Source organism: Lissotriton vulgaris, chromosome 9, assembly GCF_964263255.1.
Source record: "Lissotriton vulgaris chromosome 9, aLisVul1.2, whole genome shotgun sequence".
In the NCBI taxonomy this organism is placed as follows: domain Eukaryota; kingdom Metazoa; phylum Chordata; class Amphibia; order Caudata; family Salamandridae; genus Lissotriton; species Lissotriton vulgaris.
In genome coordinates, this window is record NC_141697.1 from 1,098,411,740 (window position 1) to 1,098,430,036 (window position 18,297).

Here is an 18,297-nt window from a genome sequence, read left to right on the forward strand (position 1 = left end):
TCCACTATAAACTACAGAGTGAAACTGATTTCTATAGACTCCGAAAACAAGTGTAGGCACCTCTGAATTTTAATCAAAAAGGTTAAAGTTATTTTATCTAGTTTTCCTGTATTGAGTTTTCCTAAAATTGGGAGAGTTGGCTGGTAGTTTTCAAATATTAGCTAGCTTTAGAGCTTACATTCCTTTTGTTTCAATTTATTTCTTTTTCTAAAAAATCTTAAGCTGATCCCTTGCCACTAGCATGTGATACAGCAAATATTAAGTAAATATAAATAAAAATTAAATAGATATGCGCCCAAGAAGCCTTCCTTGAAAAGAATTTGGGACAAATTAGACCACCTTCTTGGCTTTCCCTGTCAGGAATTCCTTAAATCCTTCTGTCAGGTTTTGTTACTGAAGGAAAAAAATTCATTCAGATGTGATCACAGGCCTTTTGGCTATGATCTAATGCTGACTAGTGAGAAGCAGAAGAAAGGGGCATACAAGGCAGGAGGGAGGCCTGAATTGTCTGTGGAAGGTTGCCCTTTGGCCAGACTGCTGATGTTCTACGGAAATGAACCTGGAGTCGTTTTTTGATGCATTATTATTTAATTAAGAACCAGAACAGTGTATTTTCAGTCTAAGATGAAGGATTTCCAGAGTGGAGGCATCATATTTTAATGCAGCTTTGAGGAGGCTTTATGAAGAGTGCAAAAATGACCTTATGTCATGTGGTGAGAAAAGTGTACACTATCAGACGAGTGAGCATGTGAGATAGCTAAAATAGCAGTAATGAGAATTTGAACATCGCTCCCAATAATCCAAGACTTGATCAGGACAATAGACTAGGTATTAGAGTGGAATGAGTGAGGCAGATGTTTTGCCAGACAGTTAGAGGATGCAGGAATCTCATGAGCAAAACACTTCTGATGCACTCATCTGTGGGTGTCTTAATAGTGAGAATGCAATAATGCAGCATATTCTGTAGGACAAGGAAAGATCTTGAGTGCTCAATATAACTCCAATATTGCTGCGGCTGTGAACAAAGAAGAGGTGATGCCCTCACTTACCTCACAAAATGGCTGCCCTTGATTAATATGTGTCAGCAGCTAACGTGGTTGTGGTTCAAAGAGGGCCACCCTGGGAGTAGGTATGCAACATGCTAAAATGGCGGCCAACTGGCGAGCTGTAGAGCAGACGTGATGGAACTGACCATTGTGCACTGTCTCTAAACAGCCTGTATGTCCCTTTTCCAGCTGCAAATGATATGTTGCTGGGTGGTGGTAACCACAGGAGTATGCTCCATGGTAAGGATAGTAAGTGCATGTGTTCTTTAATGCACCCAAAACTATGATTGATACTTCCTAGCCTCTGTGTCTCTACCTGCTCACTCCTAATTCTTTACTCGTGCATAATACTGATAATCTAGGTTGCCATTTTCCTAACCCCCAACCTTTGAAAAACAAACATCTTTTCGGATCGTAAAAGCCTATCTCTTCTTAGATTTATTTCCAAAGCCCTCCCCTTCACTTCATTCTAATCCAGGCCACTTTACACAATGTTGGATGGACCACCTAATGTATTCTCCACTTTAATCTATTCTTCACTATTCTTCCAATGCGTTGCAGTGCTTACCATACTCTTTCATGTCTCTTTTTGCACCCATACCCCTATGTATGGTTTATATGTCAATACCATGAATTATTCCTTGTCCTCAATCTTTTCACTTTCCAGCACCTGCTTTCCCATGCCTTCAAGCATCCAGCACCATATTCTATTTAACCATCTGTACATTATCTACACCCTGATCTTGTAGTTTGGCATGTAAAATCTTTAATAAATTTCACCACGAGTTGCATGTTGTAATATTATTTAAAACGAAATATAATGTATTTCCAATTCTTGGAAAATGTATCATTCTCTCCAATCTCTTTTTAATTAAAAAATGAGTTTAGTTCAAATGTAAAGGTACCAAACTTGTAGCCTCTGAAAAACATCTTGGATGAATCCCTACATGAATAAATAATCCTACTGCCTGTGGAGTGGAGTTTGCACTGTACCAAAAACAATTTATGTGAATTCATGTCAAATATAATGATGTGCATTGAACATAGTTTACCAATACCATTGACGCCAATTGTAATTTGACAATGTTGGTAATGATGAAAACAGTGTATTAGCAATCAATTCATTCGTACAATAATATTAATAATTTTATAATACTTTGCCATTATTAAAATATTGACAAATACTTTCTGGCTAAATGCTCTGATTATCTCCTGAAGACATTTACATATACATTGGATATAATACACAAACTCTTAACTAAAATGTAAATAATTTTGTTTTTAATGAATTCACATGGGCTATTTTATTTCAATTTGGGATGTCCCCTGCGGTGCCTGCAGGTACAGAACTGAAACAAGAAATGTATATTTTAAATGCATTATTTATTTACAATGTTCTTCAACGCCAACCAGGCGCCAGGGGTTGTCAAAGCACTTTACAAGTGTCAATACGTAGTACAGTTAAATACAAAAGAAAACGTGTATAATTGTCAATAATGTTACTTACCTACAGGACACAGGTGGAGCGTGCATATCGAGGCAGTGAGAAAACTAGGGTTGTGAGAAGTTTGTATAATTTGTATAATTTTCTCTTACGTAATTACATAAAGTGTCAGGAAAATTATACAAAATTCTACAGGAGGCGAGATCCAGCATTTTGCACTATATTTTAACATAACATAACATAACATGCATTCTTGCGTCCATTTTGGCCGCGAGAATGCATTTAACACAAAAAATATTGCTAAATTGCACATAACACAAAGAACAACCACTCAAGTTCAATTTGTTTGCTTTGCTCCCGCATTACTAATTTGCCCCAAGAGGTGGCCTTATTACCTGACCTGGTGCAACTGAGTAATTTCGGGCATTTCGCCCAAAAAGCATGAGAGATATTCTGGAAATTACACAAATTTACACCAGCGTAACGAAAATTTCGCCCAGGGCGACAGCAATCTTAGATTGCGCGAATAAAATGGGACATTACGGAGAACTGACACGGGAGTCTGTCTACCTGTAAAATAACATGCACGCACCACAAGAGGCATGTTGGGTTATGTCTTGAAGTCATAAAAAAAACAATCTCATGTGTAAACCCTGGCCTGGTGAGCACTTACCTGGTTGCGGATCAGTGTAGTCTACTGTGTAGCCATCCAGCTGCAGCAATTCCTGAGGCTCTGCCTTCTTTTCCCGGTAACTACACATAGCAAAGGTATATTGGCTGACCTGCGAAAATCACAAAAAACTCCGGTTACCAAAGGCTCACATGCAAATGCAAGGGCACTCTTTTGCTTTCCTTCATCATTAATGCGTACATCATAGCAGAATAAACCTCGACCAGTAATGCCCTGGCCCTTGACATATTTAGTGCTCCACAGGTCACGAGTTCGAATCTCCACAGGGCCTACTCAGTCCACTTCCTTCATAAATCGGTAAATTAACCACTTTTAAAATTGGCTAGTACTAAAACGTATTTACAGCGCTTCGATCCGAAAGAAGTGTAGCGCCTTATAAAAAGCCAATTATTGTTTTTAAGTAAGTTGGTATTCTGGGCAATAACTTAAAAATTGTAGTAAATGACAAAAACACTATCTAAAGGAAGTCTTTTTTTAATGTCAGTTGAGATGGTGTGTTTTTCTTTTTCATGAAGAAACAAGCTACAAGCTTCGAACATTCAATCATTCATCTCAGAAGAGTCTCAGAGTGACACCCTGTCACAAAGAATGTGAGCTAAACTGCCGGGTGCCAGTCATATTAAAGCAATCTTCGAATCCCACTGATCTGCGCAGTTGTTGTCACCGGTGCTGCAAATGGCAGCTCTCACTCCCCGGTGTTGCCATCTGCATGACACGACGCATTCACTGTCAAGGCCTTGATGCCTGCCTGCTCGGCTGCAGGGGCCTGGCCGGCCTCCGAAATCCCCCCTAGGAGCCCATCAAGGCTGCGTCAAGACCCTGCTCGCACTTAGCATTTTAAAGTCGAGATCGTCTGGGAGAGGGGCTGTTAGAAAGCAAAGGGTTGTCCCTGCTCAAGGCTAGGAACTCACAGGGAAATTTACTGTCAAATGATTTCAAATGACTTTGCTAAGGTTGTGTCAGCTCCTGGATTCTTTGCATACGTTTATTAGTTTGGACGTCTCCTTTAACCCCTGGATGAAACTTTGACTTCTGACGCTCCTTCTCGCGTCTTGAATGAGCGCGGCAAATGAGGTCATGGCCGGGTGCCTTTGCAGGAGAGGTCAGAGCTTAAAATACCGATGGTGTTTAAAATCTTCCGGGCCAAGTAGCAGGAGCTTCGGCGGGGCGCCGCCTGATCATTTTAAAAGGGGAGATTTCGGGGACAATTTATTGTACGGATTCCAATACTTAGCAGCAAGTGCATCTAATGGAATGAACATCAGAGTGAAGTAGTCTAATGCACTGCTGCCCCCTACTGTTATCTGCAAGCTGTAATTGTAAATGAGCATTTTATCTGACAAATACTAAGGGGCTTGCTTATTTACAAGCCTCTTGTGCCACTTTTGCGTCATTTTTAACATGGGAAAAGTGACGTTCGGGTGGCGCAAGTGGCTTGTAATTAAGCCCCTAAATACTTTATTAAAGACGTTTTACGGGAACTATTATGGCGAAGTGTTGTATATTTATACTTACTTCAATATGATTACTTGGTGTCTGTAGTCCTTTCTTAGTGTTCTTATCTTACCAGTCTCCCATACTACCTAAGAGTGTTCTATCTGTGATGTGAAGATTCCAGCCTTGGCAGTTGATGGTCTGGTCAGCTGTGAGGTTTACTGCTCTGTGAGGTTTACTGCTCTGCTGTCTTATCTTGTACTATCTTAATAAATCCAACTTAATAACCTGAAGACGTGTCCTGCTGCTTACCTAATCTATTTACAACACAAAGTCATATGTGTTAGGAATTATTCGTGTAGCATATGCAAGTTCAAACGAAGTTAATACTTTTAGAGGCCTAGCTTTCTATTTTTCAAGAAGTCACATGCACTAGGTTCCTACTCATATGCAAGTGATGTACGGTCTCGTGTATGAATGTTTAATAAAGGTATTTACATATACATTACAAATTGACACCTATTTTTCTAACTCCAGACGTGCACACTCAGCATTCTGCTAAGGAATGTATGGATAAAGTTAAAAATCCTTTGTGGATCACTTTCTGACCTTTCTGTTGTTACATTTTCTGGAACATGGCACCACCTTCTACATGATTTTTGAGAAGTGGATAGGTTCCTGCACAATCCTACAATCCTGTACCACTCACTCACTCAATAACCAAGTGGGTGTCGATTTAACAGATAAGAGAGTAAAATGCAGGGGGGTGTTGTTAATCAATTGAAGTTCACTCAGTAAAGTAGATTTGGCTGAACGTTTTGTTGTGATAATGCATTGTAGGTGACTGATGATCTTAAAAACTCTTAGCTATGCTGCTCCACAAACAGTTATAAACACAGATTCAAGTCTCGGCAGGTTCGCTCGGTTTTCCATCCGCCGAGGCTGAGAACATGAATAACACTGACTTGGGTAACAATAAACATGGATTATCTGTCAATAGCGCCACGAAACCTTCTTGTGGATAAATGTACCCCCTACAAATGCCCATGCTACGTTAAGTTAGTAGATTTAGTAGGGATATCAAGGCCGAGATTCACACAATTCACACAACAAGTATATGCTTAATGTATAAATAATAGAATTGTTAAACTTTACACGTTTTATAGAAAGAAACCACCCTATGTGAAGGATGATTACAATTGTCTTAACTTCTCTGTCACATGCCTGTTTCACCAATCCTTGCAACTGTTAATATGCTGATTTTTTAAAATTTGCATGCGCATTGTAGGAAAATTCACTGGCTATCTAGGGGCGAGAGGCCACCCTTGATAACTAAGCTTCCAGGAGTGGATTCCAATCAGAGGTATGCTGGTTTTACTATTAAAAAGCTTGGATTACCTTTGGTAGCTAGACCCGAGGAGCATAATCTTCAGAAAAAACGTCGGACTGTTCGAAATGGGGGTCACTAGTTGGCAGTGGTATACACACTGTCCAAGTAGAGACCCTCCCTTCTAGTTAAGATAAGGGGATTACACACCTAAAATAATCCCTGCTCACCCCCTTGATAGGTTGGCACAGGCAGTTGGGCTTATCTCAGAGGCAATGTGTAAAGTATTTGTAGAAAACACACACAGTAACACAGTGAAAACACTACAAAAAGGACACCAGGCCAGTTTTGAAAAATAGCCAATATTTATCTAAATAAAACAAGACGAAAATGACAAAAATCAAACATACACAAGCACAGATATGAATTTTTAAAGAATATCCCAAAAGTACAGTTCTGTGATAACACCAACTGGGGCTATCACAGCGTCATGACCAACAACCCCAACAGTTCAGTCCGACCTCGATGGAGGCAAGGGCAAGCTACGGCATCGGGGAAGCCCCACAAACAGTACCTTGGAAATTGAAGAAGCCTTGAAGACCTTGTGGTGAAGTGCTGTGAAAGTGCAAAGCTCCCTTGGCATGGTGAATTACTGCGGCCAGTTTATAAAAGGGCTCCCCACATTGGTGCAACCACTGAGAAAATGGACACAATCTAAAGGCCCCTGGGCATGATAGCTGTCGCATGAGGAGGTATTCCAATACACAAAGGAGGCACTGTCGGCAGACACAACACTCACGTACTACCCAGGTCGGCCAACGGCCCTCATAGTATACACCAGTCCTATAGGCATAGGGGCTGTCCTATCTCAGCAACAAAAGTGTGGAGAGTGGGCCGCTGTCACCTATACTTGTCAGGGATTTACCTCACCTAAGACAGGTACTACTAGATTAAGAGGAAAGCCATCGCCATCCACTGAGGGTGCTGGCACTTCCACATTTATGTCTACAAACACCACTTCTAAGACTATATCGACCACCGCCATTAGTTTCTTTGTTCCAAGCCGCTGTCACACATTAAAAACTGGGTGCTGCAGCTTTAAGTTTACAACTTCCGCCTCGTGTACAGGCCTGGGACATCTATCTTGGTGGACCACCTGTTGCAACATTAAAGAGTGGCCACACAGTGCGAGGAGCAGGAAGCAGAAGACACAGAGGAATACGTGTGGTATGTGGTGGCGAGGTCCTGATGGCTACCGATCACACTGGAAGCCATCAGAGAAATGACCAACCACAATGACTGTCTGCAACTGGCACTTTAAGGGGTTTTCATGGGGCGATATGCAATCATCAAGGTGCAATTGGCAAGATGGACGCTACAGACACAACAGGTGCTGAGGGCTCTATAAAACATAAGGAACAAGCTACCAGAAGGAGCGGATGGGTGTCTCCTATGAGGAGTACAACTGGTGGAGCCAGACAGCCTCATTCCTCATATGGTGCAACACCCTCACGTGGGACACCAAAGGTATAAGCAAAACAAAGAGCAGGTTCTGGAGTAAAGTCTGGTTCCCGGGACAGGATGAGGCAATTGAAGCGGTAGTTCAAGGGTGAATTTTGTGTCAAGTTTCTGGGCGACTGGACCCATCTGCTCCCATCACAACTGAAGAAGGGCCCCAGCAGCATTGGGTCAGCATCAGCATGTATTTCAGAAGCCTTCCGATCGCCACGTGTTAGCAATGATCAATGACTTTTCAAAATACCAGAAGGTAGAAAGGATCAACACGTTGACAGCAACAAGATCTTACCTAAAATAGAGAAAATCATTGGCACACACTGAATCAGTTGCAAACAGACAACAGTATCCAATATTACAGCCAAGAGATGGCTGATTACCTCAAGTCACAAGGGGGAACATCACAAGAAACTGACATCACAGTGGCCCCATTCTAATGGGAAGGAGGAATGGTTTATGCATACATTGAACAAGGTGATTCGAATTGCCTAAGGAAGTGGCAGGGCTCCTTTGTAGATGCCCCCCCCCCACACACACACACATTTTGCCCCATGTTAGACTGCTAGATGCTGTTTTTTGACTTAGATAGTGCACTGCGTCCTGCTAACTAGGCCAAAGTGCTTGTACGCTTTCCCTTAAAGGTGATGTTAAATTGGTACACCCAATTGGCAAGGTACTTAGCCCCCTTACACGCCCCTCATATATGGCACCATTGGTACCCAGGACAAGATGGTTAAAGGGTCACCAGGGCTGCAGCACTGATGGTACCTCCCTGTGTGACCCAAGTAAAAGTGTGTCTGCAGGTCTACCATTGCAGCCCTGCACGAGCAGCCTGTCAGCTCGAGAGTAACTTGGCACACACCATGTGCTACAGAGCCATACCAGTGCCTTAATATAAGTAAGTCACTCTTCAGGTTGCCCTCCTATGCCCAGGAAGTAGAGTGAATTATGTTAAAGGTGTGTTTTTTCGCCCCAACACGATTCTTGTGTCGACGATAGGTGCTACCATGAGTGGGTGCCACCTTAGATTTAGTGTTCCAGTGCCTTGACAGGCTCCCCAAGCCATTTACTACCAAGGCAAGAGTATGACCTCACAATGGTCATGCTAGCACCTCCACAGGCTGGAAGACAAAGGACCTCAGCAGGAAGGACGTCGCACCTTCTCCCTCCCCGGATGACTAGTGGTTACAGTCATCAAGGCGGAGAGCCTCAGAGGCTTTAACCACCCTTAATGTGTAATTTCTTGCCCCCCCTTGAGGAAAAAGCGGTTCCTGCCCTATCCTTGCGGACAGGTGGAAAAATTAGTTATTCAAGAGGCATACACCTCCAAAATACTAACCACACCTTTAGATTAGGAGGTCCATACAGCCAAAGATGGGGTCTGCCATGTTGGAAGACCCTGAAAGATAGGACTCTGTGCAGGAACATGATGTGCACCCACAGGATGTTACAATGTAAAGACAAGGGACTCCCTGCAAATGGGTAAAAGTTCCACTAGGCAGGCAAATACACAAAGCGTACAGAACCTAGGGCAACTAATATTAAATCATGTATGGCATACTCAGACACAAGATGTTGCCACTCCAGAGGTGGGTTATATGCAGGGACCATCAGCACATTGGGCACTGTCATGCACATCCTTAACATCCCCTAAGCTAGGATCTAAGGGGCTCCCCTTGCACCACAACCTCAGTTCTGACTTTGAATCAGAGAAGAGGCACAAAAAGACGTAATTACCAACAACAGGACTTTGGACTCTGACGCAGAGCAAAGAGAGGAAACTTAAGTGCACTGGAGATACCACATATGGTTCGGTAGTGTTGGGGCACTACACTACTCTCTGAGTGAAGGGAGCGCACCAAATAACCTGGGGGAGTTGGGAAATGGCAAAAAATGTTTTTTAACTGCCAGTAGCAGGATAATGGTTGTGGCTGACAGGGCATCAACATGTTAATAAAAAAACCTTGCAAGGCTTCTGGCTCAATTACTCATTGATCTTGTGATGGCGTGACCATTTGCCACAGCTCCCCAGCAGTTCATGAGGACTGATTCCAGGGCTCAAGGCACCATAATGTGGGGTTGTTTTTCTTTTAATTGTAACTGTGTATTTGGTGTATTCTTGCAAGTGGGGGAATAGTTTCCAAACCTTTATTTAGGCTTTGTTGCATGTTCCTTACAGTGCTATGATTTGTGCCTGCTTTGACAACTCTAATCAATGGCAGGTGGTTATTGAGGAGAGGGGGCAGATCCGCAGTTCATTTAAGGCATTTAAAGGGCTACCCTTGACATTTTTAGATCTGGTGTTAGGCCTCTTCATTTGATTAAAAGTAACTGTATAAAAGTGTTGGAAATGGTCCTTTTTGCGAGTTTACCACAAACCTTTTGACTTCCTTCTCCTCTTTTTATGTATCTTTTTGTTAGTCTTAGGACACTGAGCCCTTTACCACTGTTAATCAGTGCTAAAGTGCATGTGCTTCTCCTGTAAAACATGGTGACTTTAGTATATACCTCATTGGCATATTTAGTTTACTTATAAGTCCCTTGTAAAATGGTATACTATATGCTAGGGCCTGTAATCTAAATGCTACGAGTGGGCCTCCAGCACTGGTTGTGCCACCTACACAAGTAGTCTTTTAAACCTTTTATTACACATAGGTTACCCATAAGGTAAGCCCTAGATAGCCCTAAGGACGGGGTGCTTTAAAAGTAAAAGGCAGGACATGTACTTTTAAGTTTTACATTTCCTGATAGTGAAAAACTGCAAAAATGTATTTTTTCCTGCTGTGAGGCCTACTCTTCTCATAAGCTACCAGTGGGGAATTCCTTAAAACACTTTTAGCTGTAGTTCCTGATTAGAAAGGAGTAGCTAAATCATGTTTCATATTTTTGAAATAGTAATTACAAATACCCTTTAGCAGTAAAGTTGGGTTTGACATTGCATTTTAGAATTACATTGATTTTTATTGGCAGTACACTTGGATTAAGAAAGTACAATACTCTAGCGCCTACAACCCAGTGGGCCTGCGAATCTGCAAACAAGCAACAGAGAGCATAGGAAGTGATCCATCAAACAAGTACACCAATATGTAACACAGCATGTCACCTACAACCCTCCATGGGCTGGCCGTGTAAGACAGCTTGTAAAAATTAATAGATAAAACAACGTAAGGATAAAACCAATGCCCAGGCCAGGGCACCCCACATGCTCCTGCAACAGCACCCCTAGCGTACTCCACAGCGCTCGTACAACAAGTTTACCTGCCTTCAAGGGATAAAAACAACGAAAAAAGCTAAAAGGAACAGGGAAGAAAAGAGAACTAACCAAGACTCAAAACATCTAAACAGTGGTCCCCCCCCACCCCCACCCGTCCTCCCTCATGGTGAGCCACCCACAAGCTAAAATCTACACACGTGTAGTGTCAAGAAGGAAATCAGTCCCCTTTGGAAGGTGGGTGAATGCGTTAGGGGCGATTGCCCTGCTCCGCCGTTGGGCCCTCAGGTATCAGTTTCAGGAGGCGTAGATAGGCAGGGCAAGTCAGTTCCCAGAATTCAAAAGACAAAATAGTTATAAAAGGAGCCCAGTTCTCAGCGTATTCAGATTTATCCCCCAATGAAGCAATGGATAAGCGCTCCATACCTAAAAGGGACCACATCTGGAGCAGCCGCTGGGAGCGATCGGGGATCCTGTCGGTCTTCCAGGCCGCCAAGATAACCCAGTGTGCAGCGTTCAAGGCTAAGGCAATCTGCTTTCCCCGGAGTGAACACAAGGAAGGAAGCCTTGAAGGCAGACAACCTACTCAGGGGAGTGTACGAAAGCAGTCATCGAGTTCATACGGGAAATATTCTCCAGGGAAGGATTACCTAGTAGTCTGCTGACGGACAAAGGTGTGCAATTGTGTTCAAAAGAAATTAGAGACTTTCTTGAGAAGCATGGGATCAAACACAAACGATGCGCGCTCTACCACCCAGAAACTAATGGAATGGTCGAACGGTTCAACAAGACACTCAAGGAAAGCATCCAGTTAGCTAAAACAAATGGACTGAACAGGAGGAAAGAAATTGTGGGGCGGGTTGAAGCCTATCGTTTTACTTCACACCAGACGACGGGGGTCACTCCTTTTGAATTGCTCAGGGCAAGAAAACCCAATACTAAACTTTCACCGGGGTGGATGGGTTGGCACAAAGGATGGACAGACCACTCTAAGGAGTCTAAAGGGTTAGAAAGACAACGCAAGGTCATGATAGAGAGGAAAGAAAGATTTGATGAATTAGATTCCACACAAGAGGCTGGGTTCAAGGTAGGGGATGACATAAAAATCAAAGCGCCCTCTGGTAGAGCGAGTTGGTCTGAGTTCAGAAAACCCACAAAGATCATCAAACTATTCAGAAATGCTGTGAAAACTCAGGAGTGCAAGATCTGGAACCTGGGAAGAGTAGTGAGATACTATCCACCTAATGGAGACGTTACCCTTGGGGAAGTGAGGGTAGACAAACCCCAGGTGTGAGGGGAACTGCCGGTTAGGGAGCACAGTGAGGCATCCCACCCTGCTAGCAGAACCAGCCAGAGAGTAGTGAAACGTCCCAGGCATTTGGAGCAATATGTGACCAGGTAGTTCAACCAATGTTATCTTGCTGTTCCAACCTTGTTCGTATACTTTGTTGTGTAGGGAAGGGGGATGTGTGGTATCGTCCTTACTTCAACCAGCTTTCACGCATGCCCAATTGTACGGTTTGGAACACTCGGGGTGACATCATTCAGAATGTCACCACCGTGAGCGTTCCAAAGCATTTTCCTGAGAACGTGTGTCACTGGCAGCTGTCCATTGTCAGCTGTGGCTGGGGTCGTTATTCCGTAACTTGAATAAAGGATTGGTTGTTATTCACCTGGTGTCCTTCCTGATTGAGATGATTATACAGAAGGTCAATGCATTAGGAAGACCTAGAATGGTGTAAGCGGGAAACCTCTGGATAGTGGTGTCAAAGGCCCTATCAATCTCATCGAGGATTGTTTCCCAATATCGTGTTAGCTTGGGACAGTTCCACAGTAGGTGAAGAAGGGTCCCAGGACTCCCGCATCCTCGCCAGCACAGACCATCATTCTGGGAGTTCCACTTAGCCAGCCGAGCCGGGATATAGTACCAATAGGATACTATTTTATATGCAGTTTCTGTGTGCCCCATAGAGTGTGCAAAATGATGTGATCTATAAAAGATGTCCTCCCACTCCTTGTCTGACAAGGTGCAGCCAATTTCTAACTCCCACCGCTTCTGTCCCGCCAAACGTGTCCCCCTTGCTCCCGGCGTAAGAAAGGTGTAAAATTCTGAAATAAGTCTGCGTTCATCTTTTTTCAGAAAGAGCCACTTCTCAAAGGGCAGCAGCGGTCTACTGACCAGTGGCTAAACCAGGGAACTCGACGTCCAGTGGCACATTTGTGTGTGGAGGAACGCATCTGAATCCTGTAACTTGTAGTCCTCCCGAAGTTCTTTGAAGGGGATATGGCCCTTCAAGTCAAACAACTGCCCCACCCATTTGTGCACCCTCCTTCTACCCAAGGGATCCTACACCCCTGTCCATTCCCAGAGGAAAATCGGGATTCGAAAAGATGGGAGACATGGGGGAGGGTAAAGTGGTGATATTTGCCTGTTGAGACACCTTATCCCATGCCAACAGAGTAGGACGGGTGACTGGTGAGGAATAGTTCCCCCACGCGCGCACCAACCTGGGTAACCAGCACTCCCTCCAGATATGCCTACCAGCTACTGACTGGTCCATAAATACCCAGTGTTTCTCCAAGGCAACGGAAAGCCAAAGCCTGATAATATTGAAGGAGATTGCGTAGAGCAACCAAAGTTTTCTGCAGCCTGGGTGAGATAGGTCCCCAAATAAAGAGCTCAACCTCCTTCTGGATTCGTGCAAGTGCATGCGATGGGGGCATTAGAGGGAGAGTCTGAAATACATAGAGCGCCCTTGGTAGAACATTCACCTTTAACGCGGCCAGTCTGCCGAGCCAAGACAAGGGAAGCCGTTTCCAATGGGCAAGGTCTTTCCTAATGCAAGAGAGTAGGAAGGAGTAATTTGCTTCTGCTGTTTTAACCAAGCTAGAGTGCAGAGTCAATCCTAGATAAGTAATGCCCCCCATCACCCAGTCAAAGTCATAACGGTCCTGCAGGTTTGTCACTGTAGAGGGATCCGCCGTGAGATTCAGTACCTACGACTTCTGTAAATTTATTTTAAAGCCAGACACCTGGCTGAAGGTCTGCAGGGTTGTCACTATGGTCGGCATAGAGGTTTGGGGGTGGGCCAGTGAGAAAATGACATCATCCGCGTAGAGGCTGATAAGGGGGCGATCAGCCCCAAATGGAATCCCCTGTGTCTGCGGATCGTCCCGAAGCCGCTGGGCAAAGGGCTCCACAAATAAAGCAAAAAGCAATGAAGAGAGAGGACAACCTTGCCGGGGGCCCTCTCCACTTTAACTGTGTTTTTTGCAATTTTCACCCCGAGTGGGCTGGGTCTGCTCAGACGTGAGTCCCAGGCTCTTCACATCACTGGAGTCAAGCTATCCAGGTTGAAGAAGGCTGATAGCCAGAAACCGGTCCTTGGATGCTTGATTCCGGTCTAGGAAAGACATGGCTTGGTAGTTCGGGCTGGACTGTTCCCATGAGGCACAGGGTCAAGGCTGATTTGCATATAGCCATTGTCTGACCTAGGGTGGTGTGGAGTGCAAAAAAACGATGGATTTAGGCCCAGATCTTTGTACTGGGGTGAATGTAAGACATTGTTCTGCATTCTGTCCATCAACTGTGTTTTTTGCAATTTTCACCCCGAATGGGCTGGGTATGCTCAGACGTGAGTCCCAGGCTCTCCACATAACTGGAGTCAAGCTATCCAGGCTGAAGAAGGCTGATAGCCGGAAACCGGTCGTTGGATGCTTGATTCCAGTCTAGGAAAGACATGGCTTGGTAGTTCGGGCTGGACTGTTCCCATGAGGCACAGGGTCAAGGCTGATTTGCATATAGCCATTGTCTGACCTAGGGTGGTGTGGAGTGCAAAAAAACGATGGATTTAGGCCCACATCTTTGTACTGGGGTGAATGTAGGACATTGTTCTGCATTCTGTCCATCAACTGTGTTTTTTGCAATTTTCCTCTCCACTTTAAAGCTTCCGGAAAGTACTCCGTTGACCCTGACTTGCTCAGAAGGGGCATTATAGATACTAGCCACCCGCTTGCGGAATTTAGGTCCTATCCCAAAATGCTCTAATGCGGCGAAGAGGTACAGCCAGTGCACACAATCAAAGGCTTTCTCAGCGTCTACCGCAAGCAGTAGCGCCTCTTCGCCCGACCTGTGCACCTTATCATTTAAGTGGCAAATCCTCTTTGTGTTGTCCCCGCACTGCCACCCTGGTATGAAACCAGACTGGTCCGGGTCTATTAAGTAGGGCATAAGAGGGTTGAGCCTATGGGCTAAAATGCTCGAGAACAGCTTTGCGTCCACATTTAGCAATGATATGGGGCGGTAGGAGCTGCAAAACTCCGGATCTTTCCCTGGCTTGGGAATAACCGAGATCATGGCTTGTAGCATTGAGGACGTAAGAGTACCTGTGTCAAGGAAAGATTTGAAAAGACGGGTAAGCACCGGTGCCAGTTCCATACAAAATGTTTTATAAAAGAGGGCACTGAACCTATCCGGGCCAGGTGCTTTCAAAGGCTTCAGCCGAGCTATGGCAGATACCACCTCCTCAATTCGGAGAGGAGCCTCCAGCCTCTCTGCCTCCTGCATTGGGAGGGGGGTTACATTTGCACCCCATAAGAACTCTCAAGGATCAAGAAGGCCCGCAGACTCCGCAGAATATAGCCCTGGAAAAAACGCCCATAAGGCATCGGCTGTAGTAAGGTCATCTGTCGCCTCTGACCCATGGGCATCCCGAATCACTTTCACTGCCTGTGTCTGTTGCTGTCAACAAAGACAATGCGCCAGCATGCGGCTGCCCCTATTAGAACTGACAAAATACGTATGCTTCAGTCGTAATAACGCAAGTTCGGCTCTATCAAGATCTAAGTGCTTCAGTTGTCCCCGCTCCCTCTCCAACTGGCGCCAGATACGGGGGGCACCAATGCACTTATGGATGGCTTCCAGTTCCCTCACCCGGTCCTCGAGCTTGTGACGCTTCTCGCGCCTAATTTTATTATCGTAAGTTGCCCTGGAGATAAGAGCTCTCCGCGTGACTAACTTAAGCTCCTCCCACACAGATGCCAGGGGAGTGGAGCCATCATCATTAAGCTTCAGGTAATCTGCCAAGGTACTACGGAGACCATCCATCACGGATGGGGATTGTAGGAGTGAGTCCTGCAGGCGCCATGGAGGGGAGGATGATGGTGTGTGCAGGAGACGTAGCGTGAGTGTAATATGAGCGTGGTCCGAAAGAGATTGGGCTTCTATAGAGGAGGCCTGAGTGTAGCTCCATGCCGCTCAGGTGACAAGGAAGTGCTCCAGTTGGGCATACATCTTATGAGCCGTGGAGTGGAACGGATAGTCCCTTTCATCAAGGATGCCGCCATGTATCTCTAATCCCACACTGGTCCAGCCAATCCCTCCCCTCCCCGGATAAGGGCGCCTGCTCTGCCTGTTCTTGAGCAAGAGAGATCTATCCGTGCATCCATAACCAAGTTCAGGTCCCCCTAGTCACCACCATGAAGTCAGGTGTGCACAACACTTCGGCCAGGGCATTAAGCAGAAATTCCTCTTGATGGTCATTGGGGGAATAGAGTGAGGCTAGTGTGATAGTGGTGGACCTTAAACGAAGTTGCACTGCAAGTGAGTGCCCCAGTATCTCTGCCACTGTACCCACAACTGAGCCTCTAAAATGTGTGGAAAATAAGATGGCCACCCCTCCCATTTTCCGTTTCCCCCGAGGACCAGATTTGCACCAGAAACGCTCTATGTTGCATGCGGTGTATGTCACTGTGGAGGAGGTGCGTCTCTTCAATTAGGCACACCTCAGCCTGTGTATTCTCAAGTAAAGATAACACCGCTTTCCTTTTAGTGGGATTATTGAGGCCCTTGACATTATAACTAACAACCTTGACTGCCATCAGGAGGGAAAAGACAATTAGGCACTACAGCTAAGTCCCAGGTGACCAAACAAGGAGTGGGGAACTGCAAGGACAGGGTGAGTATGTGCTGGCAATTAGAGCATATCGCAGTGTGCATTGTTAAAAAGTTCAGCAAAGGAAGTACCCTCCCCACCCCCAAACAACAAAACGGACAAACCCCAGAACAACAAAACAGCACATAGTCCAACGTGAAGGTTGGGCAGTATTCACAGGAGACTGCCAAGGGAGGAAGAGTCATCCACAGCAGGAAAACCAAGCCTCCCGTCCGCCCCCCCCCCCCCAGGTCCACCAAAGTGGTACAAACCCGCAGACACATTACCCTCAGTCATTAGCGTCCAGCGAGTCCCCCTCTGAGCCCGCCAGAGTTCATAGAACCATTATAGAAAATGGGGTAACCCACAACGGTTGTTGGACCTGGGTAGTCAGTATTATCAAAAACAATGGCCCAACCCGCACTTATTGGTTGGATCAATCAATCATATGCTCACAGTTTATCACTTCATAAAATAGAATGAGGATTGAAGTTATTTACCTCCAAAATGATTAAATCATAAGATGTTCATTCCATTAGAAAAGCAACCACCTAACACAACTATTTACAAGAAGGAGTTTTAATGGAATACTCCAAATACAGCGAAACATTTATTTATATACATTTGTACAATATTCACAGCGAACGGTAAAGGAAAGAGCTGGTGCTTCTATAAGGGTGCCAGAAAAAAGAAGGAGAAGGTAGTGGTTTGAAAGAAAAAGGGGTGTAAGCCTCAACGGAAAAGTGACATAAAATTTAGGTAACTCAAGAAAAAAAGCTGGTTTTTATCCAACGTGTTAAATAAACAGGCCACAATTAGTATTCATCCAATTTTTAAAAACAGTTATACAGTCTTGACTAGCATGTATAATGTTCGGGGAAGTAGTGGTCCTGGTCAATGAAAGGGAGAGCGTCGACGTTTCGACCCGTCTTGGGGTACTAGGGTAACTGGGGACCTCGACCTGCGGGTCTTCCTCAGGACGTAAAAGGCAAAGCCTTTGTACCGTGGCTAAAACGCTGTAAGCCCAATTTGCTTTCATGGGAAATTCACAATCCTCATATTTCTCGAAAGACGTGAAGGGAATGGCCACAGTCGCACTCCTAATTGTTGGTCGTAGACCGACAAAACTACAGTTTAAGTGTGAAGAAAAGCAGTGGAGATGCTGTTCTCATGCGCAGACTTGCTTGTTACTTGGTACCTCGGAGTACACGCCGTGTACTCCGAGGCTGGCCCGTCAGTGTGAAACAACCCGCGTGCGCGTTTACCCCGCGGACACGGCAATGTTGTGTGATTGACAACCACGTATGCCCCGAGTTTGGCGAGTTGCTACCAACCTACAACCATTCGCACGTACAGTCTGAAATTAACCTTGGGGACACCGCCAACTCCCGTGATTACGTCGTTTGAGGGAGAAACTGGATTATTAGAGAACCAACAGATGCCAGTACGAATCCATATCTTCACTTCATGGTGACACGTATACATGAACACTTTAAGTAACAAGCAAGTCTGCGCATGAGAACAGCATCTCCACTGCTTTTCTTCACACTTAAACTGTAGTTTTGTCGGTCTACGACCAACAATTAGGAGTGCGACTGTGGCCATTCCCTTCACGTCTTTCGAGAAATATGAGGATTGTGAATTTCCCATGAAAGCAAATTGGGCTTACAGCGTTTTAGCCACGGTACAAAGGCTT

At 44.9% G+C, this 18,297-nt stretch overlaps 1 protein-coding gene across 7 annotated transcripts in view; it reads right to left on the reverse strand.

Annotated features, from left to right (window-relative positions):
• The window catches only part of CADPS (calcium dependent secretion activator), a 1,556,059-nt gene that overhangs the window by 686,655 nt on the left and 851,107 nt on the right, over positions 1–18,297 (reverse strand). For all 7 annotated transcript variants that reach the window (XM_086939080.1, XM_086939079.1, XM_086939076.1 and 4 more), the window contains exon 10: positions 3,164–3,272. In XM_086939080.1, coding sequence (XP_086795206.1) covers positions 3,164–3,272 — 109 coding nt within the window. The remainder of the gene's footprint in view (positions 1–3,163; positions 3,273–18,297) is intronic.